Source organism: Sciurus carolinensis, chromosome 11, assembly GCF_902686445.1.
Source record: "Sciurus carolinensis chromosome 11, mSciCar1.2, whole genome shotgun sequence".
Taxonomy (NCBI): Eukaryota; Metazoa; Chordata; class Mammalia; order Rodentia; family Sciuridae; genus Sciurus; species Sciurus carolinensis.
In genome coordinates, this window is record NC_062223.1 from 110,410,862 (window position 1) to 110,438,532 (window position 27,671).

Sequence of the window (27,671 nt, forward strand, 5' to 3'; positions counted from 1 at the left end):
CTTCAGTTTCAATCACTGCAGTTCTATGTGTGTGTGTATGTGTGTATACATATACACACATATATGCATACAGATATATGTATACAGAGATATATATATATATCTATACGTGTGTGTGCGTGTATGTGTGTGTGTATAAAATGTGTAGGTTTCCTCATAAAGTTTTATTTAAAACAAAGGTTCCAACCATCAGAGCATATCATGTAACTAACTTCCTGAAGGCTGGTACCTCATCTTATACACTCTTAACCCCATCATGCTGTTAACATACCCTGATCTACTAGTAGGACTTCTAAAGAAGGAAAGAAAGCCCAGGGCCTCACTGATCCAGGTCAGAGGCTCCCTTCATCTCAGGGCTCCAGGACAACCACTGTCCTAGCATCTTCACAGACATCTGTCTAGTTCTTACGTAAACCAATACACTTCCTCACAATACCTGGGACATTCTCTCTAGTGTCACATCTCACTGAAACTTCTCCCAAGAGGGAAGTGATTTCTTCTCCAAATATCCTACAGCAATTTTCAATCAGAAATTGTATAAGCAGGGAAACCTAAACAAAAAAGGACAAAATTAAAGTGCCACTTTTCATGTCACATGTTTATAAATTTTCATATATGAATTCTGATATTTTTTAAAATAAGAAAATGAAAAAAATTCTGAGAAATTCCTTTTTTAAAAGTATATAAAAGCATACTACTTGTATATTTTAAAAGTTTCTCCTAAAAATCTACAATACTTTCACGAGTAGTTTGGACATAGAAACTAATTTTAGTATACTAGTTAAAATTATTAGTTGTAGTCTTGGGTTAATCCTAACCCCTTGAAACCAGTGGCTCCTTCTTCAAAATAGGGTAATTTCAATCGAATATTCTCTATAGGGCAATTGGGAGTGAACAAATATATATTGCTATTAAACTTTATAAAGTATCAATAGATAGAAACCTATAAAAGTATTTCTTGTGTAAAGGATAGGTTGTCATAAGCTTGGGAGGAGGGTTCATGAAGGAGAGAGTTTGAGAGAAAACTTGTGTTTTTCCTGTGTAGTCTATATCCATGTACTGCTTTGTATTATATTCCCTAACTGGGGGCACGTTGTGGAAGAGAAAAGAGTTTACTGCTGAGGTTTGTGCCTCCATTGAGATATACTGGAACCTTTCTATATTTCCTTATCCTAGCAGCTAAGGCTAAGGGGGCTGGAGAAAGATTGGGAGCAAAAGGAATTGATATCTCCAAACCCCTTATTAAAGCTAGGCATTATAGTTATTTCAAGTAACTATTATGTCATCACCACCTCTTGTTTTAGATGAGGACATTGTACATCTGACAAGAGGTGGGATGGAGAATTGAACTCTGGCTTGTCTAAATCCAAAGTCCTTATTTATTTTTTAAACAACTGCTTTCTTATCACTCTGTAGTTTCAGTCGGTTCTACTGGTTAGCTTTCTTAAAGGGAAAAGAGAAATAACTGCTATCACTTTTCTGCTTAACATCACCTTCTACCAGAGTAGGACAGAACACTCCTAGTCAGTAACTGAAATTTATAACCCAAATTTCAGTGTAAATATATACAAAAGTTATCTTTAAAATTATCTTTCAGAATACCATGAATTATATTTTCAAACTGGGGACTTAGTCCCTAGTCTCTTAAGGCAGAAAAATGAAAAATTTCATTACCTTTTTTGTAAATTCATTTTCTAGCTCTGGGCTGGAGGAAGTAGGAGGCCAAAGAATGCTTGGAGCCACACATACTGCTAAATTAAATGCAGTCATTTGATTGGATGAAGAATGTTGCTCAATGTTATGTAATACCGCAAACAGATACTTAAGGAGAACAACATTGGCTCTTGGAAGCTGGTCTAGCAGCCTAAAGACAGAAAAGAAATGCACTCTTTAAGCAAGATGTTTTATTAAAAATCTTATAATAAGGAAGGCAATTCTCACTTTGTATGGGGAACCATGCAAATCAAAAGGGTAAGTCAAGAACACAGTTCAGATATGCCAGAGTTTCACTTAATGTGGTACTAAGCAAAGAAAGTACACAAAAAGGAAGAAAATAAGCACTGGAAACTTTTTTGTTTATATATAATCTTTATAATTTAATGAAAAAATGTAGAAAAATGTCTCAGAAAAATGATAACTGAAATATTTCCCCTGAAAGTAGTATAATGTGTTTTAACTTAGGCAAATATTGCAACATTTCAGAATATTCTCAACAATAACCGACAAAAAACTTTTTGATAAAGTACTTCTTTATTTCTAAGTAGCAACATACAAATGCTTTCTGTTGGTGAGAACCCCAAACTCAGCCATTAAGACTTCCAGGTCCACTCTGAGAGCCTGTGCTCTGTTTTAGTAGCTTCCAAGGTCAGTGTTCTTCCACATCTGTGTGATTGGTATCACTCTACCATATAAGCCAAGCTTATAGTAGTTTATTTTCCACTGTTCCCATTTTAAGGATTTTTAAGTGATCATTCACTGAAAATGATTTTTTACTTCCAGTGTTAGTGTGTGTATGAAATACAGGCTGCTATTCATGACTCTTTTTATTCTATAAGAACCTGAAAACTTGGGGAAAAAAAGGTAGTCCAATTACCTACTGCACAAATAACAGAGCCCTTTCTTCAGTACAGTGAACTGACAATGGGCATAGTTGATATTGATAAGTTATGAAAGACTCAAACAAACCAAAAGATAAGGTGTATTCAGTGGAAAATCAAATATCTAGCATATGCTTTTGAGTTTCCTGATTTTATGGGTGGCTTTGAGCAATTTTACAACTCTTTAAGCTGAAGATAACGACAGCAGTTATCTAGAACTTTTTTAGAATCAAATTCTGTCTTGTGGAGAAAAAAATTGACTTATATACACCACTGCCCTGGTAGAAAAACCCAGATTTGTATGTCTCTGTAAATTCATTACAGTATTTCTGATCCAACTGTTATTAAGTTTTGGTACTTTGAAATCTCCTTTAACTGGCTATAACATCTTACTGGTTTCTTCTTTAGTTAATAATTTAAATAAAATCTTTCATAGGTTTATTTTATATTTGCTTAAGTGTCATAATTTTATCTTTTTTAAAAAATAAGTATCTTTTAACAATCTGCAGGATATAATATTTTGAACAAAGTATAAAATTTGAAGCTTACTATATATGATTGGTTCACACCAAACTATAATGGAATTGGATGCAGTATTTTGTTATATGGCTTTGGTTTCTGGTGTTTTCAATAACTGTATTATAATATATATATATTATATTAATATTATACTGTTAAAAGATCTCTATCAATACCAGTGTGTAACTGAAAAGTTGTTCTAGAAAAAACTAAACATGTAAATAAATGATTAGGATTCATGAGTTTTCACAGAATTGGAACATGGCTTTTGTTAATGGACACTTCTTTCCTATTCTCTTATAACACAGGACATATTCAGGAATATGCGGTAGTGAATTCTATTGGAAATCTCCCTGTGTATGAGTATAGAAGTACATTCTTTGTGATCAGACTGAGACTTTGCAACTCCCTTTTTTCCACAGAACTTCTTAAGGAGTTATGCCCTCCAAATACCTTTTTATAGCACTGATTAAACTGCACTCATAGTTGTCATTCTCAGTTTACCTCTATATTATACCAGTCTGTGACTTCCTACAGAGGAGGAAATAGGTCATTTTATCTGCATGACTCCAGTTACTAAATTAAATAATATATATGGAGTTGTCTGATTAGTTAAATACTTCCCCAGATTCAGATCATAAACTACATATTGGATCTATAATACTAGCTAGTAGACTAATGAATTTCAGCTACTATTAGATTCAGATATACAGAAGGTACACAGTGTTAAATTATTCCTGGTTAATAGATTAGGGAGAAAGATAACAGCAATTACAGAAGCAGAAAAAGCTATTTTTTGGTACTATGGATTGTACTCATGGGCACTTTACCACAGAATTACATTCCAAGTTCTTTTACTTTTAAAAAAAAAATTATTTTGGGGACAGGGCCTTCATAAGACAGGCCTTACGCTTGCAATCCTCCTGTTTTAGCCTCCCAAATCACTGGGATTACAGGTATGTACCACCTTGCCAGGCAGAAAAAAATATATTTTAAAACTGGTCCCCATAGATATGGTTTGAAGAATTGTCATTTTAATAGACAAGTTTGTGAAATAAGTATTTTTATTTTTGAGAAAGACAAAATTATAATAATTACCTTTGAATTGTATTTATTTTCTCTTCATCATTTCCTTGATCCATTACACAGACCCAGTGATCATAGAGATCTGATGAAAAAATACTTCCTGGAATATTACGTAGAAAATCCTTAAACAGAAGAAAAAAACAAATACTTCAAAACATTCTCAATGAAAATGTGTGTTGGAGAAATTAGAAAATATCTTGTTGAAAAGCTAACTCTTCTTGTTCTTTGAAGTACAACAAAACTCTGTGCCAACTCTTACTAATTTGTACACACAGATCATATGCTTTGTGTTTTTTTTTTTTTTTCCTAACAAGAAACCCCTGGGAAAATTAAAATCTGGATTATGGTGGGAAAAATAATTTGGCCTGAAACCTCCTAAAACTTCCTATTTTGTATACATTTTAGCAAATGAGTACAATGTGACAGGATCTGGTGGTAAACTATCCTAAATCCCTTTTTTCTTTTTTTCCCCCTTTCCTTAAACAGCTAGTTCAAGGAAAGGCACCAAGATATCTGTGAGGTTCATAAGCTGGTAATGTTCAGTCACTCTATATGTATTTATTTATATGTGTGAGGCAGAGTTTAATGTGCTTGGAATAGAGAAGTAAATATAAAGGTGTGTTATCTTAGATCATTATTACCACCAGTGGTACTGGTTCACAACTTTTCTCCCTGTATTCCCCCACAGAGGTGTCTCTCATATTTCAGGGGAGAAAGAATTCTAGGTGATGGCTGAGTTCCGGAAACTTGGGGGCAGCACCCCTATGCCTGACATACACTAAATAACATGTCTACAGTATATTATCCTTTCTTGGAGACTCTATTCTACTGTGATCCTGGCAGGGCTAGGTGTAGTAAAACCAACTATGACACGAGCAGGATATAACCATGGGAGTTTGCTGTTTGACTGTTCTTTACAAAAAGTTTAACTAAATTTGATCCTGGTCCTAAAGAGTTGGTTGTGCCTAATTCTGTGTTGACTTCTGGAATGGCATTAATAAGGCCAAACTTTCAGTCTGATCTCCACCTTGGTAAACTGTAGGCAGAGAGGCTTCTATTTAGTATCTGAGTACTATACCCACAATTGGTGATCCTCTTAAAAATTCCTGTTTCCAATATTGAAACATGAAAACCTGCAATTGGGCAATTTTAACTTGCTAGAAAAACAAATCAGTAACTTCAACAAAGTGCCTTAGAGAAGGTGGCAATGTACAACCTGTTACTTATATCTCTTGATTTATTACTAATACAGGAGCTGTGGCAGCTTATTGCTAGTTAGCTAATTATGTGGGCATCTCGTCCTCTGCTAGAAGCTCTTTTAGGATAGGGACAGACCCTCACCTCCTTCATGCACATCAACATCGAGCTTGGTCCCAGCCATAGAAGAGGCCATTAGTGAACTCAACTATGTGTCATGTGATCAAATATTAATGAGGGACAAAAAAGTTCAATCAGCTATAACTGAGAGGCTCAGATATTTTTAAGAACTTCTTTGTAGTCATGTTACACTATTACCATGCATTTTTTTTTAACAGAGTTAATAAGAAGAGGAAATGATTCAAAGTCTTCCTCTGTCTACCTCTGTTTTATTATATATTCCAGTAAAAATGTACCTTGATATTCATGATTCAGATACAGCATCACAAAAGTTACCTCTTTTTGGGTAAATTCACTGAATTTTCATAATTTCAAACTACTTTTAGTGGTTCCAACCACTTTAAAATTCAGATTTAGAAGAGGAAAAATCTGTTTCTTAAAAATGGCGTAGTGATGATAGCTCTTTTTAAATCTCGGTGGAAAACACTCTTATGATCTGTCTTGAAGAAAAACATCATTAAATCTTAAACCTACACTTGGAAGATAATAACTCGTAACATCTCAATGAACTCTCCCACAGCTGGAATAACAAGTTATGAAATAAAACCACCATTGCAGCTGAGAGGGATATGAGAGTTGGATCTGAATTACAATTAGTAACTTGCAGCGTTTAACTGAAATTCTCCTCCCTTTCAAAACCAGGACCCAGGTCAGGAGAACTTTCTAATTCATCTAAGATAAGATTCTATAGATTAAATATGAACTTTTCATCAAAGGTCTGAGGGATCAAAGTTACAGTGCCAAGAAATTTTTGTCCAATTTTAGTTTGAAGAGTTAAGCTTATATTTGAACAAAATCAATGTAAGTGAAAAAAATTAAAAGAAAACCTAGGTGACACTTCAAAATAATCTTAAAAACAAGAAAATTTTGCAAAATTTTTTTAAAAAAAACTGATAGTTATCTTCTTTCCTAAAAACCATTTTGGATTAGATGGGAGTAATATAATTACATGATAATAGAACTTGCATTACTTGGAACCCATTTAACTAGACTCTTAGTGTCATTGTTTTTGTGTTCTGCATGTTTTTGGACAAATTAATATTCCTGTAATTTGAAACACAACTTAGCTCTTCTAGAACATGCTTTGCAATAGACTTAACAATTCAGCAAGGAACTTTAGGAATTGTGGTGGTATGAAGAAAGTAACAAGAAAATTTTTCTAAATGAATTTCTTAAATGAGGCTTTACCTTCCTAAATTAAGAGATGGGTGAAAATCCAATTAAATGAAGAAAAAAATTCATAATATATATATAGCTAAGAATGCCATGCCTAACTTTATTGTATTCCAGGTTTGAAGAGAAATTAAAACTGTGCAAAATGGATTACTCTAATTCAAACTCTCAGTCCTCTCCAGTGATATTTTATTGTATAATTGACAGAAGTATTTGATTAAGGGCAGACTTGGCCCATTTATCAAGAAATGCCTTATTTTTAATAAAATAATGAAGTTGATTCTATAAATAACTGGCTACTCAGCTGGAGTAGGGATATGCGAGTTTTCCTTTGATTTTTATTCTGTAGGTCCTGGAATGCAAGCTGGGACCATCACTAACCCTGGTCCAAATACATCCCAACCTTTTTGGAGATGGGAGCCTGAGGCATGTGTTTGGCAACCACTGCTGGGGCCAAAACCTCTGCTGAAAGCTAATTTTTGACCTGAGGTTTCCCAAAATGTAGGGCATTTCCAGAAAGGTGGGAAAGAAAATATTAGAACTCCACAGATATAACTTAAGTAAACATGGGTAAAGGGTAAGAACCATGAAGAACACCAAATGTGGTAAAGATAAAAGAAGGCCCAGATGTTGTAGTCATTCCTACTCAAACTTTTAAAGTAGAAGGCATTAGGGAATGAGGGGAAGGAATATTTGTGTGCATAATTATAGAAATTAATAGACTTTTCAATGGTTTAACTTTTTGTTTCAGTTTTTAGGCAAATATTTGTTTATTATGTAAACTTCCGTAACTATTTTCAAAAGCTTAATGAAAGTTTATTTTTGAAAACTTTGCCTTTGTTAGGAAAGAAGTAAGATAAGAAAACATGGTAAACATGCTGTGTATATTTTCACTATTTTAAATTTTAATTAAATTTTCATTTTGTGGCAGAAGTGAAGATAAGACTATTATGGGAGGGAAATAATTAAATGCTTTTAAACACTTACATCCTACACCTATTATGGCTCTTTGCAAACAGGAATAATAATCATAATGAAACAAACCATGTATCTTGCTCCATAGCTGCAGGATTAGCTACATGATGGGGTACATAAATGGTGAATTTTTCCTACCTTTAAGACAGATGCTATTACAAAAATAGATTCACAGTCTAGGTGCACTTCAATTCCAGAATTCAGTTTCTCTTTTAGTTCTCTGCAGGACTTCATATTGGCCGACTGCCTGAAGATGCCTTTTGTGAGGGGGCCTTTTTGATTAAGAAAGAAAAGCATGTCCTACGGGAAAGTAAAGGAAAAAAACAAAACAAAACAAAATGGCACTTCATGCATACAAGCAAGGGAACACGTACTGTCTTCTTTGGTTGCCAGAGGTTAGATTGATAGCACTGAAGGATTAGAGTCAGATGGATGGCTAGAAGGATTCAAGCCAACTTTTTAGAGCATAAAGTAGTGATTACCAGGGGCTGGGAACATGGTGGATCTGGGAACGTTGTTGGGGAGATATTGACCCAAGGATACAAAATTTCAGCTAGACCAGAGGAATAAGTTCAGTTGATTTATTGTATAACATGGCAACTACAGTGAATAACAATGTATTATATTCTTGAAAATTGCTGAGATTTTTATTGTTCTCTAATTTTGCTTACTTTCTATCTGTATACCCTATACTTTCAATGTAGGAAGTAAAGGGATTTTGGACACAAGCAATCCATGAGATTTGAAAGCCAGTTATGCCACTTACTTACTGTGTAATCTTGAGTAAGATTCTAAGATTTTTTTCTTTTTAATTTGTAAAGTAAGAATGATGATGATAATAATTATCCCCCCCTTTAATTTGTTGTGAAGGATAAACAATAAAGTGTCTATCCTAGTGTTTGGCACTTAGAATATACAATATAGCATAAAATGCCACACATTTATTACAATGCTAGGAGAATACTGGATATTCAATGAAGGTTATTTATCAGTGATCATTTAATATATCCACTGGAGATGATACAAACTTGGTGCTTTTCATCAGATTCATTCTATATAGAAAAAATAACTAAATGCCAGCAGATACATCTTTATATCCAAACACCTGGAATATAAATAAACCAGTTTTTAAAACTTCAACAAATGAAAGATTGGGAAATCTCTTCAATGGTAAAAGGAGTCTTTTCAGGACACTGGAGTTCAAGAAAGGATTTGTGAGGGATAATGTAGATTCTTTGTCTACAGAGCAATTCTGAGCAGGTTTAACTTTGCTATTTCTTGGACCAGTAGACTAAATCATCTCTTCCTTATGATTCTACAATAGCTAAATCAGATTTTTATTTGGTTCTTAGTCAAAGGCAGGGGTATTTATAATTTTTCCATTTTAGGAAAGATTTACCTCCCAGGGTTCTCCCTTCCCAAACTTTCCCATTATTTTATTTGCCAAAAGAAGACTTACCAAGACAGGTTTGGGCAGGTTGTCATTCTCACAAACATCTGGGAGAGACACTCCAAAGAGTTGTCCTGACATAGGAGATGTTGGTGACATGGGCAAGTTGTCCAGATGAGTGCTAGAACCCCGCCAAAAGGCCCAGTTGATGATAGATCTTCTCCTTTTAAATGTCTTCTGACCTGAATCTAAGAAGTAAAATTATTAGAAAAACTAGTTTAATTCACTTAACTTTACTTCTATAATTTCCATTTTATACTATGTTTGTTACAATGGCTTAAAGAGAGAAAATGCTTATAGATGTCCTTTATTACTGACAATATAGTCTATAAAATTTCATTACAGTATTTTACAAATTAAGGAATAATTAAGTGTTTGGGTTCTTCTTCTACCCATTTTTGAGACATTACCAGACTATTGACTTGAGTTTTGGCACTACATTTTCAAAGGTGAAAGAGAGCCTCCTATTTAACTTTTAAACTTCAAGCAAAAAGTAATTCCTATCAACACATTTTTCCATTTTATTTATTTTTGTGGTACTAGGGATTGAATTCAGGGCTTCCCTTATGCTAGCCAAGTGCTGTACTACTGTGCTATACTCCCAGCTCACATTTTTCCAATTTTAAATATTAGACTAGCCATACAAAAAATGTGAAGATTGAATTACAATTAAATAGTGAGAAAAAGCAAGGAGGAGGAGGAAAGGGAAAAGGGGGAAGAAAGGAAGGAGCTGGGAGGAGGAGTTGTTTCTATCAAGTTGTTTTCAAAAAACAAACAATGCTTTATCACTGGATGTCTCATTCTACAACTGAGAACACAGATAGAAAGCTAATATCCTTTCTTTGCATATGTAAAAACTCATCTATCTTTTCTGTTCCTAACTTTACGCACAGCTACAAACATTAGTGAGACTTGCCCTGGCTGCAGTGAATGTATAATCTAATAGGGAAGAAGACTGGTAGTGGTGAGGAGAAAAACAAGTATATTAATAAATAAAATGTTAAAATGGGGAAACAAATATCAAAGGCATTCAGATGAAAGTAAATCACATCTACCCAGTAGGAGGGAGAGGAGTAATTCTGGAGGCATTTGCATTCCATTTGGATTTTGAAAGATCAAGATTTCAACAGAGGGAACATCTGGCACCATGCTCTGCATTAAAACTGAGGAGAACTTTATGTGGAAAAAGATATCATTAGCAAAATAAGCAGAAGAAAGAAAGATGGACAGTTAATTATGACTTCATGACACCATAGTGCCAAAACAATTTTGGTGTCATCTGTGTTTAACTTTAACATGAAAGCTAATGGGCTTTCACACAATTTGAAAATACAGAGAGACCTTTTCAAAGTTATTTTCTAAAAGTGACTGACCGCCTTATTCACTTCCCTCAGCAATAAGCACAGATAACAACTACATACTCTGGGCAAATGAACCAAAAGAATCCCACCTGAAGGCACTAAAGAGTGACCAAAGTAAGGTAGAGATTAGAGGTAAAAGTTTGACATTTGGAAGAAGGGAGTGGCATAGCACTAAGTTTCTTCTTAGGCTTTTAGCATATGGATAGGCCCCAGGGTGGTAGGGTGACAAGATGTGGAAAGAAACCTATACTTACTGGCTTGAAGAACTAAAATACAGAAATAGAGGTAGCCACATCACATGGAAAGTAAGAGTGAGGGTGCCAGAAAGAAGAAAACCTGGTGGGGGAGCCCCAAGTATTGTGAATAAATTCTGCCCACATTTCTGGCTGACACCTGAAGTAGGCATTTGTGAGGCAGATTCTAAACAGCTTGCAGTTAAGATGAACGGAAATGAAATTTAAAGAGCTATAATGCCACTCATGGTTTGATTCCAGTGAGAGTGCACACTGGTCATTAAACTGGCTGTGTGGCATTGTTTGTGACAGTCAAGCTACCTAGCACAGATGCTTAACTCTCCAGAATTCCCTGATAATGCAACTGAAGATGATAATCCAAGGACACAGTCAGCAGTGTCAAATGCTAATTTCAAATAAACCTTTTATACTGTTTGGCTATAAAGTGACTTGGTATTTGATTTTTTTCAGAATAGCCAAATGTGAAAAAAGCCAAGTTTTGTGAGGATAAGCTAATAAGCAATATCTTACCAAATGGCCTTACGACCATCACTTTCACTTCTCTTCCTTAGAATACAGTAAGTATGTCATCTGTGTACAAACACTCAGGGTGCAAAGGTTCTGGAGTCAGAAGCCTAGTCTGACTCCTGGTTCAGACACTCATTAGAGCAAGTTACATAACCTCTTTACTCAACTTTCAAAGGAAAAGGATATGACTTATTCCTCAAAGCCTTATTGAGAGGATTATGTAAGATAATGTGTGAAAAATACTATTTTGTAGAGGGCATGGGCCACAGCGATCTTGAATAAAGCTGTCATAATACCAATCTCCTCCCTATAAAGAGGACCTCCTCTCAGAACCCTCTCCATTGATTTAACCGCCTTCAGAAGGTATGCAGACATCAAACAATATCATTCTTCTGCTCAACTAAAGCATTTTCTTCCTGCTGTATATGTCTAACAATCTAGTGGAAATGTTTGTTTTTTATATTACTATACACATTTAGCAATTGTACTCAGTCTGGTACATGCACATTTAACCAGGTTTTACTATTTTTAAAACTATCTTATTTGGCTTTTAGCTTTCATGCACTTTTTAAGAAGAATGCTCTATCAATAAGTTATACACTCAGCTCTCTCATGAATGTAGACAGAAGATATGGAAATTGAGTCCTTTATTTTATTCTAAAGACTTTCAGTTGCAGCCTTGCCTTTTGTTATGTTGTGTACAACATTCAATATGAAAGTTCGGGTTCCCTCTGGGAATGAGAAAAAAATTTCATTAAAGTTTACTTTCTTGCAGAGCTTATAGAGCATAGTGCTTACCTTCTAAATGTTAAAGGCTGATGAAAAAACATGCTCTTGCCATAAAAACATAAGGGCAATAGAAATGTAAAGAAAACCAAATTAATGTAAATATAGCTTTCCTAAATAATCCTGGCAAGATTTTGGCTTAGTGTTTTTTCATGCTTAAATTAGAAAACTGAATATTCGTATTACAATTTATAAAACATTTCATAGGTCACAACAACAAAAGGCTTTAATTAGCAATTCTATTTTGGCCATATAACTCTCCAAATTAGGAATATCCCCCAACGACACCACCCAAAGTAGGAAATTCATATGGGAAAACATCAAAATAATGCAGCGAAAAGGTAGAAGAAAAACATGTGTTCTTTATTTTACTATCTACCATAAAAGTCCACTTCAGTTCCAGTTTAGTCCAGAGTCTGAAGTAGATGTGGAAAGTCAGTCTGTGGGGGGGCATGGAACTGGGAATTCAGTTCAGGCTGGAACCTCAAGAGCTACTTCAGACTCTACTCAGATCTTACTTAACCTCTGGAACTGGTCCACTCCTCTCCAGTTTTTCTATACTAGATGTACCTAAACCATTCACTCTTCCATTTAACTTTTGCTCTGTCCAGTACACCAAACTAAGCCCTAAGATGAGTTCCCATGCCTTAAGATGCTAAGAGTCTTAAAGATACATGTAGGCATATAAACAATCATAATGTAAATTTTTTATGTTACAATATAAAGTGTTCTGGAGACATGTCTGAAGAAACAAAGATATCCTAGAAATGATATCTGAGTGGGGGTTTTGTGATCAGATATTTGAATATCTACATCCCAAATCCCCCATTTTCTCTAGAACTTTCTTGCTGAGGATCAATCACCCCAAAGATAAGTTACACTGATGTAAGTCTCAGGGGTAGCCTGAGAGACTGATTGCTACTTAATCCTCATTGTAAGACTATTTAGTAGGAGATCTTTTTCATACAAGGTAGAAATCTGAAGAACAGGTTGGGAATGACTATGTTCACTAAACACGGAAAATTTTCTTAAGCTAATTAGAGGTGGCTTCTCTCAGAATGGATATATGGAACTTATCTAACTGTGGCTTATTTTATTCAGGCAGAGTAAAAGTATATTAATTGTTCTCAACCAATACTAACAAATTATCTTTTTATGCCTTTACTAACCATAGAAACAAGATATAATTTTCCACACTGGAGACCATGAAAGGTATCCAATTCCTAGGGCTAAGCAATATAAGAATTTGAGTTCTATGGATTTCAAATATATAGGCCACAGGCAAAGTGTGATGGACAGGGAATATAACAAGCAACACTTGGTAAAGAAGGCCAAATTCCATGTTTATAGTATGCTCTAAAAAAGAAGAATCAGTTCATTTTCCTTATTAGAAGTCAGGTTACTAGGCTGCTATATATGTGAAAAGGGTAGGGAGAGTCTTGCTGTTAAACTCATTTCCTCCTAAGAGATTTCCTTTTACGTTATGTTTTAGAGATGATGAGTGGGTCACAGAGAATGAGGAAGGTGCTGACAGGATGGGGAAGGTAGTGACAGAAGGGACTTTAAAATACATTAAATTTTGATAATCATATAGTCATATTTTCTATATCACAACAAGGCAAGGGGGTACTAAAAATAATCTCAATTTCTACAGTAGCATGTTGGCTTTAAATAAAAACAAATGTCTATAAAGCAGTAACAGCAGCAGTGGGAATGCTGACATAAGACAAACAATAACTATGTAAAGGAGCCTCTGTTTTATGAAGTGAGTTAGTACTAACAGACTCATATAATGAAATGGCTAGGTCTCCTGTCCTTGAGTCCCTGCTGTTGTCACTAGACGTATGTGAGGTTTCAGCTTTGTAATGCTGGGCACAACTGTCTGATCATCTGTAAATGAGTAATAATGTAACCTTAAATGTTGTTTGGAAGCACAAAAAAAGCTATAAACTGCTCGATTCTGTGTAGAAATTACTTGATAACATTATGAAGAACATTATCATCAATGGGTCAATTTCATTTGTAGAATTTCTAGACTCTTTATGATTCTTTAGTCTTTATAGATGCCTTTTGGCTTTTCCACTTCTAATTCAACTATTCCCAAAGACAAAAAGGAATGAAGACAAGTTAAGAGAGATGATTGTATTACTTATGTGAAGCTCTGTTTCTGTTACCAAATCTGGTAGAATACTGAGACTTAAGCAGGAATGTTTTTGACTAAATGTTAATTTTAATCCTCTAAATCAGGGGAACAAACAATGTTCCCTGGGAAAAGTCTGGCCTTCTCTCACTTTTTGTGCAGCCTGTGAGCCAAGTATAGTTTTTGCTTTTTTAAAAAGTTGAAAAACAAAATCATGTAAATCAATAAACAAAACTTGTAAAATGGTAAAAAAAAAAAAAAAAAAGTTGAAAAACAATTCAAAGAGGGTGAAGCTAGTGATATATACAATTAAGTTGAAAATTTACTGTCCATAGTAGTTTTACTGGAATACCACACCCCACTCAATTGTTGAAGTACTCTGTAGCTGCTCTTGCTTCACATTCCATGCAGAGTTGAGTAACTGAGACAGAGGTACTATGTGGTGCTCTCATTACTTTGCCCTGCTTCCTTATGGTACCACAAATTGTAATGAGTCCATTATATCTCAATAGTGTTTCAAGAGCCAAATGAACCTGATACTACAACACCTTATTTTTTCTATTACTTATCATACTGAAACAGGAGAAAAATGAACTTTTGAATGAACAGTGAAGTGTGGATGATTCTGTTATTGAATTAAATGGCAAAGCACTGAGCTTACTAAGTAATGGTATAATACCTATAGTAAAAGAATATACTATGTCAACTTTACCAGATTAAAACTCACATCAATATATCCTAATGTTACCAGACTAAGAACTAGTTACAGTATTTCCAACTCATAAGAAAGCAAATGATAAGAAAAATTAGAATATTCAAAATGGAAATGTCTCATCATTGTAGAACTTCTTCACAAAATAAAAAATGAAAATGAGACTACAACAAAAGAAGTTTCAAAGTGGCTTATATGCTACCCAATTCAAGGAAAATCATTTACCAATGGTGAGTTGATTTAAATATTGCATGCTTGTAGTACATGAAAAAATGTATCCAGAGAAACTAAATTTAAGATTATTAGTGTTTTGATGAGAATTGATTAAACCACTGAGGTATATTAGAGTAATATCTACAGTAAACTAAATAAAAGATCAAATGACTTTCCTTTGCTCTTGATGAATGACAGTCATACTTTTATTCAAGAAGTAAATGCTGAGTTTGAGTGACTAAAGAATTAGTTACGTCTGCACAGGATAACTATAGGAGAAAATTTTTCAAAGAAATTAAGAAAACAATAATTCAGTACCATCTGATGTAGAATCTACTAAGATATATGAGACGGTGGTGAAAAAGTGTGAAAGAGATGTAATTTGACAATTACAGAGTTTGTGAAAATTTAAATAATTTAATACCTATGGCTATTCTGTGTTATATTGATCAGTGGTACTGCATGGAAAGTATCTGAAACTCCCACATAATACTGGATCAGTAGTGTCAACAGTGAACTTCACTTACTCTTATGGACTTAATCGTTGTCAATTCTGTGAATATTTGTGAAAAAACAAAGCAAGCTAATATTTGGCTTATCACACAACTTTTGAATGGCTCAGCAGTGATAGTTTTATAGTGTTATTTTGAATTTAGGGCTATGACTCAACTTTTTATGAATGAGAAGAACTACCCTCAACCACTATTATTGAACTACTACTGGATATCTCTGTAAATATTTCTTAATGTATTCAACTTAAAATTACTAAGGCAAATCTATGCCTATATATAAAACTTTTACTGCAGTAATTTTTAAAACAATGAATGTTTAGTCACAAGTAATATCAAGTTTCTATATATATAGAAGTTAAAACATGAAGTAAGCTCTCGGTTCCCACTCACTTTCAGCAAATGAATTTTATGAGCTTGAACTAATTTCAGCAGTTTTACTAATCTTGATGCAAGAGGCAAAGGAAATTTCAATATCTCAAAATCCATTTATCTGTATAATTGAGGAATTTACATTGCTAGTGATTAATCTGCAATGGAATGATATGTTAAAGGGCAAATATCAAGAGGAAACTCTAAGAAAATTATACAAATGCCATTCAAGAGAAACATACAATTAAAATTATGCATGTAGAATGTTATCAGTACTTGGCAGTATTTATTGTGTAAAAAGGTGTTTTTTAAAAAATATTTTTTTGTCATGGATATTTATTTACTTATGCAGTGCTAAGAACTGAACCCAGTACCTCATACATGCTAGGCAAGCACTCAACCACTGAGCCACAACCCCAGTCCTAAAAAGGTATTTTTAAAGATGAAATATAAAATGTTCATTATAGATGAGAAAGAGCATTTACCATCAGTTTTGTTATCACTCCAAAAAATTCTTATCATTAATAGGCCTGTATTTGTCAGGGTATCCGGGACCCCAGACCCTTTTTAGGCTGTTCATTAATGATGGCGGCTGGCAAGTTGCCAGTAAGGTTCCAGTAAGGCTTTATTGTGAAAAACAAATGGCATCATATACGGAAGTTTCTATGATTGGTTTGCACCTATGCATGCTCTGTGCATGATCACCTTGTGCCCCAGGTAACTTACTATATTGTCCACGCTTTTCCCTCATGGACAGTGCTCTGATTGGCTGATGTTGTGTATATATGCTTCGCTGTAGCCCTTAGAGAGGAGGAAGAAAACAAAGGAGAATAGAAGAAGTAGGATGGACTCCTTTTAACAATAAAGCCTTGAACCAGGATACGTGTCGTGTCTCTCTGCGGGCAGGGAAATGCGATATGTATTATATTTTACTCAATTATATTTTAAATTCCATCAATAAAAAATTTGAAATTTGGTTTTCTGATTAGTTACTTAAGCATCTACATAATATTGCTGTAGCAATTGGATCTCACAGATAAAAGTTTTAGAATTTCATCAGTATCCTTTGTACTAAAGTTCAAATTTTACTATCAGTGGGGGAGGCTGCAAGATGGTGGAATACAGGTATCACTTTCCTAGTGGCTCCGAGGTGTGAACCAAGAAAAGTAGACAGGCAGTTTTTCAAAAAGGTAGGTGAATAATCAAGAATTAGGGGGGACTTTACTGGAATTTAATACTAGATACTTGAAACACACTGGGGACTCTGGAGATCTTGTATAAAAAAATAAGAGGGGAAAGATCCCCAGCTCCACAGCTGCTAAAGGCGCAAGGCAGAACAGTCCCTCCGTGAACTGCAGTAAAGCAATAAAGGCATTAAAGGAACCCCCATTCTCAGGAAGACTGAGGTGTGTCAGGGTATGGAGAGCTTAGAGATCAGGGATACTGCTCCAAAAAACAGTGAGCTGTGCTGCAGAGTATCTGTATGGAAAGGAAGCCGCCATCTCTCTTGGCAGCATGCATGGAGGACAGCAGAAGGAACCATTCTGAGCAGTGGCATGGGGGATAGCAGCTGGGGGAGCTGATTACAGGCAGACCTGAGTTTGGCCTGAAATACCAGCCAGGCAAACCCACACTGCATGACAGCGTGAGTACCTAAGTGAACAGGAGAAAATCAAGCATGGAGAGAGGTTTATACAGGAGCATACTGGTTGCGAAAACCCACCTGGCTCCTCTGTCCCCTTCTAATCTGGCTGCTTGCAGGAGCAACTGGGAGAGAAGAGCCTGACTGGGAATTTGAAAGGTCAGGGGCAGGAGATGGAGTTCAAAAACTGAATGGGAGAACAAGCATCATGGGGTCCAAAGGTGAAGTAATGGGCTAAGAACAGACTCCTGTACCACATAAGTGGAACCCAAAGGAGATTCCTGGGGTGCAGTCTTCCAAGCTGGACTGGCAATCGCTGGACCTTGGAGGTATGCTACCTTAAAATTTACACACATACTGGCACCCAGCAAAGACACCAGAGACCAGAGCATACCTAAACCTACACCCTGCCTCCAGGAACTCCACCTCTAGGACTAACCCTCTCACCCTAGCAACCATCCTGAGGGTGGAGCTAGCATTAAACTCTAGATAACCTCACCTAACTGAGAAAGGAAGCTGAGAATCTCTAAATCCAATGGAATGACTATTGAATTTTTCATTGAAATCCTTTTTTTTTCCTTTTCTTTCTCACATTTCTACCACTTTTGAAACCAAGTATTTTTCATGCATCAGTTAGAGGACTGGGATCTCTGAAGAGTATATTACAGTTTTGTTGTGTATTCTTTTTACTTTTTTCTATTTTTAACTTTTTCTTTTAATTTTTACTATATACATATATATATATATTCCTCTCACTTATCTGTTTCCCTGTCTTCTCTTTTCTCCTAACAGCCAACCTCTGTTAATTCCTCTTTCACTCTTCCTGTAATTTTTTATTTCTATCTTCTCTCCTCCTTCCTCATAAACATCACATCCTACGCACCACTGTTCTCTTTGTCCACCATTTGAAATTGTAAACCCTTTTGCAAACTTACTATTTATATTGTTGACAATTGAACACATCGTTTCTGTTTATTCCAACAAAACTGCAGATGTCTCAATAAGAGCTATTTGGTTTAAGACTACATATTGTTGCACCGGGTGCTGTTATTATTTGTCTCCCCATTAAAGACAAGGTACTAGAAACCTTTAGGGACACTATAAGTCTGTAGGGCAAAAACTATACTGCCTTAGATCCACACTGCTAGATGGGAAGACACAAAAACAACATGAAAAAGCAAGGGAAAAAATCATTCCAAACAAACAAAGATGCTTCAATAACAATCCATTGACAGCACAAAGAAATGTGAGAGAAGGAGTTTAGAAAGTATAGTTGAACTGATTTGTGACATAAAGGATGACGTAAGGAGTGAAATCAGAGACAAAATTCACGAGATGGAAGATCACTTCAATAAAGAGAAAGAGAGATTCTGAAAAGAAATCAAGCAAAATCCTTGAAATGAAGGAAGCAGTAAACCAATTAAAAATTCAGTGGAAAGCATCACCAACATACTAGACCACATGGAAGATAGAACCTCAGGCAATGAAGACAAAATAAATAATCTTAAAAATAAGAGTTGATCATGGAAAGAAGATGTTAAGAAACCATGAACAGACCTTCCAAGAATTATGGAATAATATTAAAAGACCAAATTTAAGATTTATTGGGATAGATGAAGGTGCAGAGATACAACCAAAATAATGTACAAACTGTTCAATGAAATAATATCAGAAAATTTCCCAAATCTAAAGAACGAAATGGAAAATCAAATACAAAAGGATTACAGGATCCCAGATGTACAAAATAACAACGGACCCACATCAAGACACATTATGCTGAAAATGCCTAACATACAGAATAAGGACAGAATTTTAAAGGCTGTGAGAGAAAAATATCAGATTGCGTATAGAGGGAATCAATTCAGATCCAGACCCTCAAAGTTAGGAGGTCCTGGAATAATATATACCAAGCTCTGAAAGAAAATGGATGCCAACAAAGAATTCCATATTCAACAAAAAGTTAAGCTTCATATTTGAAGATGAAATAAAAACCTTTCATGATAAAAGTTAAAAGAATTCACAACAAGAAAGCCTGTACTACAAAATATTATCCATGAAATATTCTGTGAAGATGAAATGAAAAAAAAAGTAAAAACCAGCAAAGAAAGGAACTACACTAAAGAAAAGTCAATCAAAGGATAAATTAATTAAAATTAATAATCAGAAGTAAACCAAAATGAATGGGAATACAAATCATATCTCAATAACCTTGAACATCAATGGCCTAAACTCATCAATTAAAAGACATAGACTGATAGATTAAAAAAGAAGACCCATCAATATGCTGTCTCCAAGAGACGTATTTCATAGGCAAAGGTATCCATCGACTAAAGGTGAAAGGATGAGTAAAATTGAGAAAAATATCACATGGATGGCATAGACAAGCAGGGGTTTCTATTCTTATGTCACATAAAGTGAACTTCATGTCAGAGTTAATCAGAAGGGACAAAGAAGGACATTTCATATTGCTTAAAGGAATTATACATCAACAAAACATAACAATTGTAAATACTTATGCCCCAAACAATGGAGCATCTACGTACATCAAATAAACCCTTCTCAATTTCAGGAATCAAATAGACCACAACAAAATAATACTGGGTGAGTTTAACACACCTCTTTCATCACTGGATAGATACTCCAAACAAAAACTAAACAAACTACAGAACTAAATAACACAATCAATAATTTAGACTTAACATAGAATATTTGATCCATCAGCGAGGGAATATACTTCCTTCTCAGTAGCACATGGATCCTTCTCTAAAATGGACCATATCTTAAGCCACAAAGCAACTCTTAGCAAATACAAAAAGTAGAGATAATACCTTGCATTCTATCAGATCATGATGGAATGAAATTAGAAATCAACAATAAAATAAAAAATAGAAGTTACTCTAACACCTGGAGACTAATATGCTACAGAATGACAAATGGATAGCAAAAGAAATCAGGGATGAAATAAAAAGTACTTAGAGATAAATGAGAATAGCAATACAACATATCAAAATCTGATGGATACTATGAATGAAGCACCAAGAGTAAAGTTCATTGCATTGAGCTCATTTGTTAAAAAAATAAAAAATCAAGAAATAAATGATCTAACATTACATCTCAAAGTTCTAGAAAAAGAATAAATCAATACCAAAAGCAGAAGACAGGAAATAATTAAAATCAGAGCTGTCAATGAAACTGAGACAAAAGAAACACTTCAAAAAATTGAAAAAAAGTTGGTTCCTTGAAAAAATAAATAAAACTGATAAATCCTTAGCCATAATAATGAAAAGGGAAAACTCAAATTATGAAAATTTGTGATGAAAAAGGAAATATTACAATAGACAAATATAGAAGACAATCAGAAACTATCTTGAAAATTTATACTCTAATAAATGAGAAAATATTGAAGACACTGACAAATTTCTAGAGACATATGACCTATCTGAACTGAATCAGGAAGACATACACAATTTAAACAGATCAATTTCAAGCAATGAAATAGATGATGCCATCAAACGCCTACCAATTAAGAAGAGCCTAGGACCGGATGGGTTTTCAGCTGAGTTCTACTAGAACTTTAAAGAAGAACTTACACCAATACTCCTTAAATTCTTCCATGAAATAGATAAGGAAGGAAACCTTCCAAACTCATTGTATGAAGTTAGCATCACTCTGATCCCAAAACCAAAGACACAACAAAGAAAGAAAACTTCAGACCAATATCCCTGGATGAACACAGATGCAAAAATTTTCAATAAAATTCTGGTAAACTGTATCCAAAAACATTCAAAAAAGATAGTGCACCATGATAAAGTGGGGTTCATCCTAGAGATACAAGCAAGGTTGATTGAACACATGGAAATCAATAAACATAATTCATCACATCAATAGACTTTAAGACAAAAATCATATGATTATCTCAATAGATGCAGAAAAAAATTTGACAAAATATAGCAACTCTTCATGTTCAAAACACTGGAAAAACTGGAGATAGTAGGAACATATCTCAACATTGTAAAAGCTTTATATGCTAAGCCCAACATTGTAGATGTTCAGAGACAGGTTTGCTAAGGGTGAGGATGAACGATGACTACCCTACCTAGCCTTACCCAGTGTGCTTTACTCAGGCATCGGAGATCAAGCTCTGAAGGCATGGACCTAATTTTATTTAGGGTTGCACAGGACATATATAGGCACATTATCCAATCAGGTTAACACACTTGTTAAAGCATAACAGAGTCAGTCTATGGGTGAACTATACGTTGAGGGTCCAGGTAGTGTAAACAAACCAAGCATGCCTAAGCAATTCTGCCCAGCAACAGGTCTGAGACAAAGGACTGGGGGGATGGCAAGCTCCAGCACACAGCATGAGGCAAGGCAGCTCAGGTGAGCTCACATCATAGCTTTCTGTGATGCCTGTCAGAATGAGTCCTCCCCTCAGCTCAAACTCAGCCTCAGCAACTGCAAAGACCTTCATTCCATGGTGAGTCTTTACCATTACCTCAGTTTCTCTGTTCAGACTATTTGGCTTACTTAGACCATGGTGTCAATGACTGCTGTCAGATAAGCTTGAGGAATGCTCCCTACACAACATAATTCGAAATGGAGAAAAATTTGAAAGCATTCCCTGTAAGAATTGGAACAAGACAAGGATGCGCTCTTTCACCACTTTTATTCAACATCATCCTTGAAACTCTAGCCAGAGAAATTAGAAGAAAGAAATTAAAGGGATACAAATAGGAAAAGAAGAACTCAAACTATCACTATTTGTTGACAACAGGATTTTATATTTAGAAGACTTAAAAATTCCACTTATAGAACTAATAAATGATTTAATAAATTAATAAATAATTTCAGCAAAGCAGCAGGATATAAAATTAATGTCCATAAATCAAGTGTATTCCTATACATCAGTGATAAATCCACTGAAAGAGAATTTAGGAAAATTACCCCATTCATAATAGCCTCAAAAAAAAATTTGGGAATCAATCTAACAAAAAGAGGTAAAAGACCTCTACAATGAAAACTACAGAATGCTAAAGAAAGAAATTGAAGAAGACCTTAGAAGATGGAAAGATCTCCCATGCTCTTGCATAAGCAGAATTAACATTGTCACAATGGCCATACAACCCAAAGTATTAAACAGATTTAATTCAATTCCTATTAAAATCCCAATGACATTCTTCATAGAAATAGAAGAAACAATCATGAAATTCATTTGGAAAAATAAGAGACCCAGAATAGCCAAAGGAATTCTTAGCAAGAAAAGTGAAGCAGGCATCATTACAGTTCCAGACTTAAAAAAAAAAAAATTTTTAGTTGTAGATGGACACAGTACCTTTATATATATTTTTATGTGGTGTTGAGGATCGAACCCAGTGCCCCACACGTGCCAGGAAAGTACTCACACTGAGTCACAAACCCAGCCCACAATATCAGACCTTAAATTATAATACAAAGATAGAGTAACAAAAATGGCATGGTATTGGCACCAAAAAAGACATATAGACAAAAGATACAGAAAAAAATACAGTTATCTCAAACTAGACAAAGGCACCAAAAACATACGTTGGAGAAAAGACAGCCTCTTCAACAAATGTTGCTGGGAAAACTGGATATCCAGATGTAGCAAAATGAAATTAAACCCCAATCTCTCATCCTGCACAAAGTTCACCTCAAAGCGGATCAAGGACTGAGGCCCTAGAATAGATTCTGTGCGTACTACAAAAAAAAAAAAAAAAAAAAAAAAAAAAAGTAGGTCCCAAACTGACTTCCTTAACAAGACTCCTAAAGCATAATAAGTAAAATCAGAATCAATAAATGGGATGGTTATCAAACCAAAAAGCTTCTTCACAGCAAAGGAAACAATAAAGAATGTGAAGAGAGAGCCTAAAGAATGGGAGAAAATCTTGCCACCTGCACCTCAGATATAGTATTAAGATCCAGGATATATAAAGGACTCAAAAAACAACTCCAATAAAACCAAATAACCCAATCAATAAACATGCTAAGGGGATGAACAGACTTCACAGAAGAAATACAACTGATTGACAAATGTATGAAAAAATGTTCAACATCTCTAGCAATTATAGAGAAGCAAATCAAAACTAAGATTTCATCTCACTCCTGTCAAAATGTCAATTATCAAGAATATAAGCAATGCCAGGCAAGGTGGCACACGCCTGTAATCCCAGCAGTTCGGAAGGCTGAGGCAGGAGGATCCCAAGTTCAAAGCTAGCCTCAGCAAACTTGAGGTGCTAAGTAACTCAGTGAGACCCTGTCTCTAAATAAAATACAAAACTGGGTGGGGATGTGGCTCAGTGGTCAGGTGCTCCTGAGTTCAATCCCTAGTATATCCATACCCACTACCCCACAAACAAGAAAGAATACATACAACAAAAAATGTTGGTGAGGGTGTGGGGAAAAAGCTGGTGGGACTGCAAACTGGTGCAACCGCTCTGGAAAGCAGTGTGGAGATTCCTCAGAAAACTCAGAATGGAACCACCATTTGACCCAGTTATCCCACTCCTTCGTTTATACTCAAAGGACTTAAAATCAACATACTACAGTGGCATAGTCACATCAATGTTCATAGCAGCTCAATTCACAATAGTTAATCTATGGAACCAAACTAGTTGCCCTTCAGTGATTGAATGAATGAAGAAAATGTGGTATTTACACAATGGAATATTATTCAACCTTAAAGAAATATGAAATGATGTCCTTTGCCCCATAAATGGAGGGAGTTGGAGAATAGCATGCTGAAGTGAAATAAGCCAATCCCAAAGAACCAAAGGCTGAATGTTTTCTTTGATATGCAGTTTCTAATTCACAAAGGGTACGGGCTGGGAAAGAATAGAGGTACTTTGGATTAGACAGAGGGGAATGAGGGGAGGGGGCACGGGGATAGAAGGACAGTAGAATGAATTGGACATTATTACACTATGTGCATAAATGATTACATGACCAGTGTTTAATTCTACATCATGTACAACCAGAAGAATGAGAAGTTATACTCCATTTATGATGTTTCAAAATGCATTCTATATTGAAAAAATAAGTGGTTCACCTATAATTTTAATTACACAGGTGATTTGGATCTTAGCTTTGGCAGCAGTGGCAAGTATTCATTCCATTCCATATGCCATTACCGGGAATCATCTAAAGTGGCAACCACTACTACCCTAACTTCTAATAGACAGGAACAAAGCAGAAATGCCTGAAATTTAACTGAGCCAGTCAATGGCAAAATTGGGCAAAATCCTTAAGATTACTGACCTGTGATTATTAGATTAATTAAACCAAACTGACATGAGAAACTGTTTTGATAGAACACGGGTATAAAGTTAGAACAGTCAGATAATATTCTTCTCCTCAGCTAACAGACCCATTAATTTGTTCATTTAACAGCTATTTATTGAATGTTTGTTTATATATGCTAGGTGCCATTCCAGGTGCTGGAAACAATGGACCAGAATATCTGCCTTCTTATTTTAATGCAAGGAACCCATATCACTGTAGCACCCTCAAAATGGCTCATGAATGTGAGCAAATGACCTTAGAATCCAAAATTTAATTTACCATTATAGGAGAGAAAATGATGACTAGTGAAAGATAATTGACATAACTGACAACTTCAGTAAAGTATAAAGTTTGAGGCAAAGTCATCCACAGAAAATGGCAAGGTTGTCTGTGCATGTGGAAGGGTGTGTGTGTGTATAAAACAGGCCAAAGAATTCAACTGGTATACATCTCAGGAAAACAAAGTTAAGATTGCCTAACATGGAGTGGGCATTTGAGGTTTGTCATTAGTGATACCAACTACTCTTCTGGTATATGATTTTCTCCAGCAGTGCTCAGAGTTCACTGAGGGATGGAATGTTATTAGGAGAATAGCAAAGTAGGAAGAAGGATGAAGAAAGTCAAGGTTATCTGCAAGAAAGATTATCATGATAACCATGGAATTTAAGTTGGATATGGAGGGAAGAGTAAAGATAGGAGGGAACTAATGAATGGAGAAAGTGGGTAGAGCTCAATAGGTTGGAAAGAGAAAGAATATGAGCTTCTATAAAGGAAAAAGAGAATGAACAGAGGGTGAATGAAGAGGAGAAAGGGCAATTACAACTTGCCCAATAAAAAGTCAAAATCTTGAATCAAAGGGATGAATAGTTAAATAAGTTTCACACTTAAGTTGTAATTATTTCAAAAACTAGTTATTTTAGTATGAAAATAAAAATATAAATTAAACTAAAAATGCATTAGAGGAGGTTGGTGTGTGTTAACACTTAAAGCAAGAAAAACCTTTATAATGAGTAAAGATTTAATTTGTTGATCTTCTCTAAGTTTGGATAGCTACATACAATTTTTTCTTCAAGTAGGCTCAGTATGCAATGAGGTTAAAAACAGTATCAGCTACTTTTTCATTAATGCTATATCAATTGGATCACACACAGATAAGTTTCAGAATTTCATCTGGCATTCAGTTGATGCTAATAATCCAAAATATGGCAGGGGGGTGGTCTCAGTGATCTCTCAAGGTCCATGCTTTCTCTTAAACTTATTACTCATCTGTAAAAGGCAGTGTCACTGTTCACTAGTTTCTTAGAAGGTTCAAATTGACAAAGGCAGTATCAATTTTCTATCACACACTTTTTGGTACTCATTTTTTGCTTCTTATACAATTTTACTTTCAGACTAGCTTACAGCTCAAGCTTGGGTTAAGGGCAAATTATGGTGCTCTTATGTTGAACATCGCTGTTACCATAGTAGAGCCTATATAATAAGTAGGTAAGAGAGATGTTTTCACAGGGAATACATATCAGATGAGTAGGCTAAGAAGAGACTTCTTTAGAAATCACATTAGTATTCTCATACTATCAATACCAAGATCCAGGTAAGGCATCACACTCTTCAGACACACATTACTGACAACCTCCATTTTATAATGTGACCATTGAGGGGGAACACACAGTGGAGTGTGTTAAGAGTACAATGAAAGCATTGAAACACCTGCAGCACTGCCTGTGCCTTTGACTCTGCACTGGGCCTAAGGTTAAAGGGGAAAGAATGGTGAAGAAAGAAGGGACTGACTATATTGTTATTTGCTGCTGGATATAAGTAAATGATGCCTATTGCCGACTTATAAAACTATCCTTTTTTCTAACATGCCAACTTTTCTTTTTAAAACACCTATTAGAAAATTCAAAAGAAAATATTTCACACAGGTGGAAGTATGGTTTGGGCCTTTGTATTAAATTCACGTTCAAGAATGAAAACTCTGGCTGAGGGAAGGCTCTGTGAAGGAGGAGAAACAACTCACCACTCAGTTGCTGGGCCACAGCCAGGCGGCTGGGCTTCAGGATGAACTGACACTGCATCTCTCGGGGCAGCTGTTCCATAAGGAAGGGCTCTTGAAGGTTGGAAGGGGAGGCAGAATCCTTTGATCCCTGTGTGAGGAGTACAGTGTCTCGAAGATGGCTCATTTTAATTCCATAGGGATATTCATGCCCTATAAAGAGAAAAATCTAAATGTAGACTTCAGGTTGATTAGTACTATGAACATGTTTGCCACAAACTGAAATGTACTGCAATTTACCCCTGGGACTTTTAGTATAAAGAATCCTTTTGTTGACTGAATGACCACCATGCACATGTGGACCCACTGAAATATTTTTATGGGGAGAGGGGAAAGGGGAGAAAATTTAATGAATATCTTATTTCAAATGATTGCATGGAAAGTGAATCTTACATAACAAAAATCTTACAGTTCAAAATTCAGTGCAGAAAATGATTGCATGGATCAGTTTGTGAGTTGCATAATGGATTCTTTCTATGTTTGTATCTAACACTTAAAGGTATTTTGAGTTTCTCCTTTGATAATAATAGATCTGTCAATCTTCAGCAAAGATTGCTCTTGGTTGCTCTTGGCTTCAAATTCATGATTTAAAATATTTACTCTACCTATCACACAAGTATTATGAGAATCAAATAAGTAAATACTA

General features: G+C 35.2%; 1 protein-coding gene across 6 annotated transcripts in view; it reads right to left on the reverse strand.

The window, feature by feature from the left end:
• Window positions 1-27,671, reverse strand: part of Arhgap20 (Rho GTPase activating protein 20) — a 126,892-nt gene that overhangs the window by 4,068 nt on the left and 95,153 nt on the right. For all 6 annotated transcript variants that reach the window (XM_047519549.1, XM_047519547.1, XM_047519545.1 and 3 more), the window contains 6 exons: window positions 26,990-27,178; window positions 9,187-9,365; window positions 7,866-8,027; window positions 4,215-4,324; window positions 1,675-1,864; window positions 437-551 (listed from right to left, as the gene is read on the reverse strand). In XM_047519549.1, the coding sequence (XP_047375505.1) occupies window positions 437-551; window positions 1,675-1,864; window positions 4,215-4,324; window positions 7,866-8,027; window positions 9,187-9,365; window positions 26,990-27,178 (945 nt within the window). The remainder of the gene's footprint in view (window positions 1-436; window positions 552-1,674; window positions 1,865-4,214; window positions 4,325-7,865; window positions 8,028-9,186; window positions 9,366-26,989; window positions 27,179-27,671) is intronic.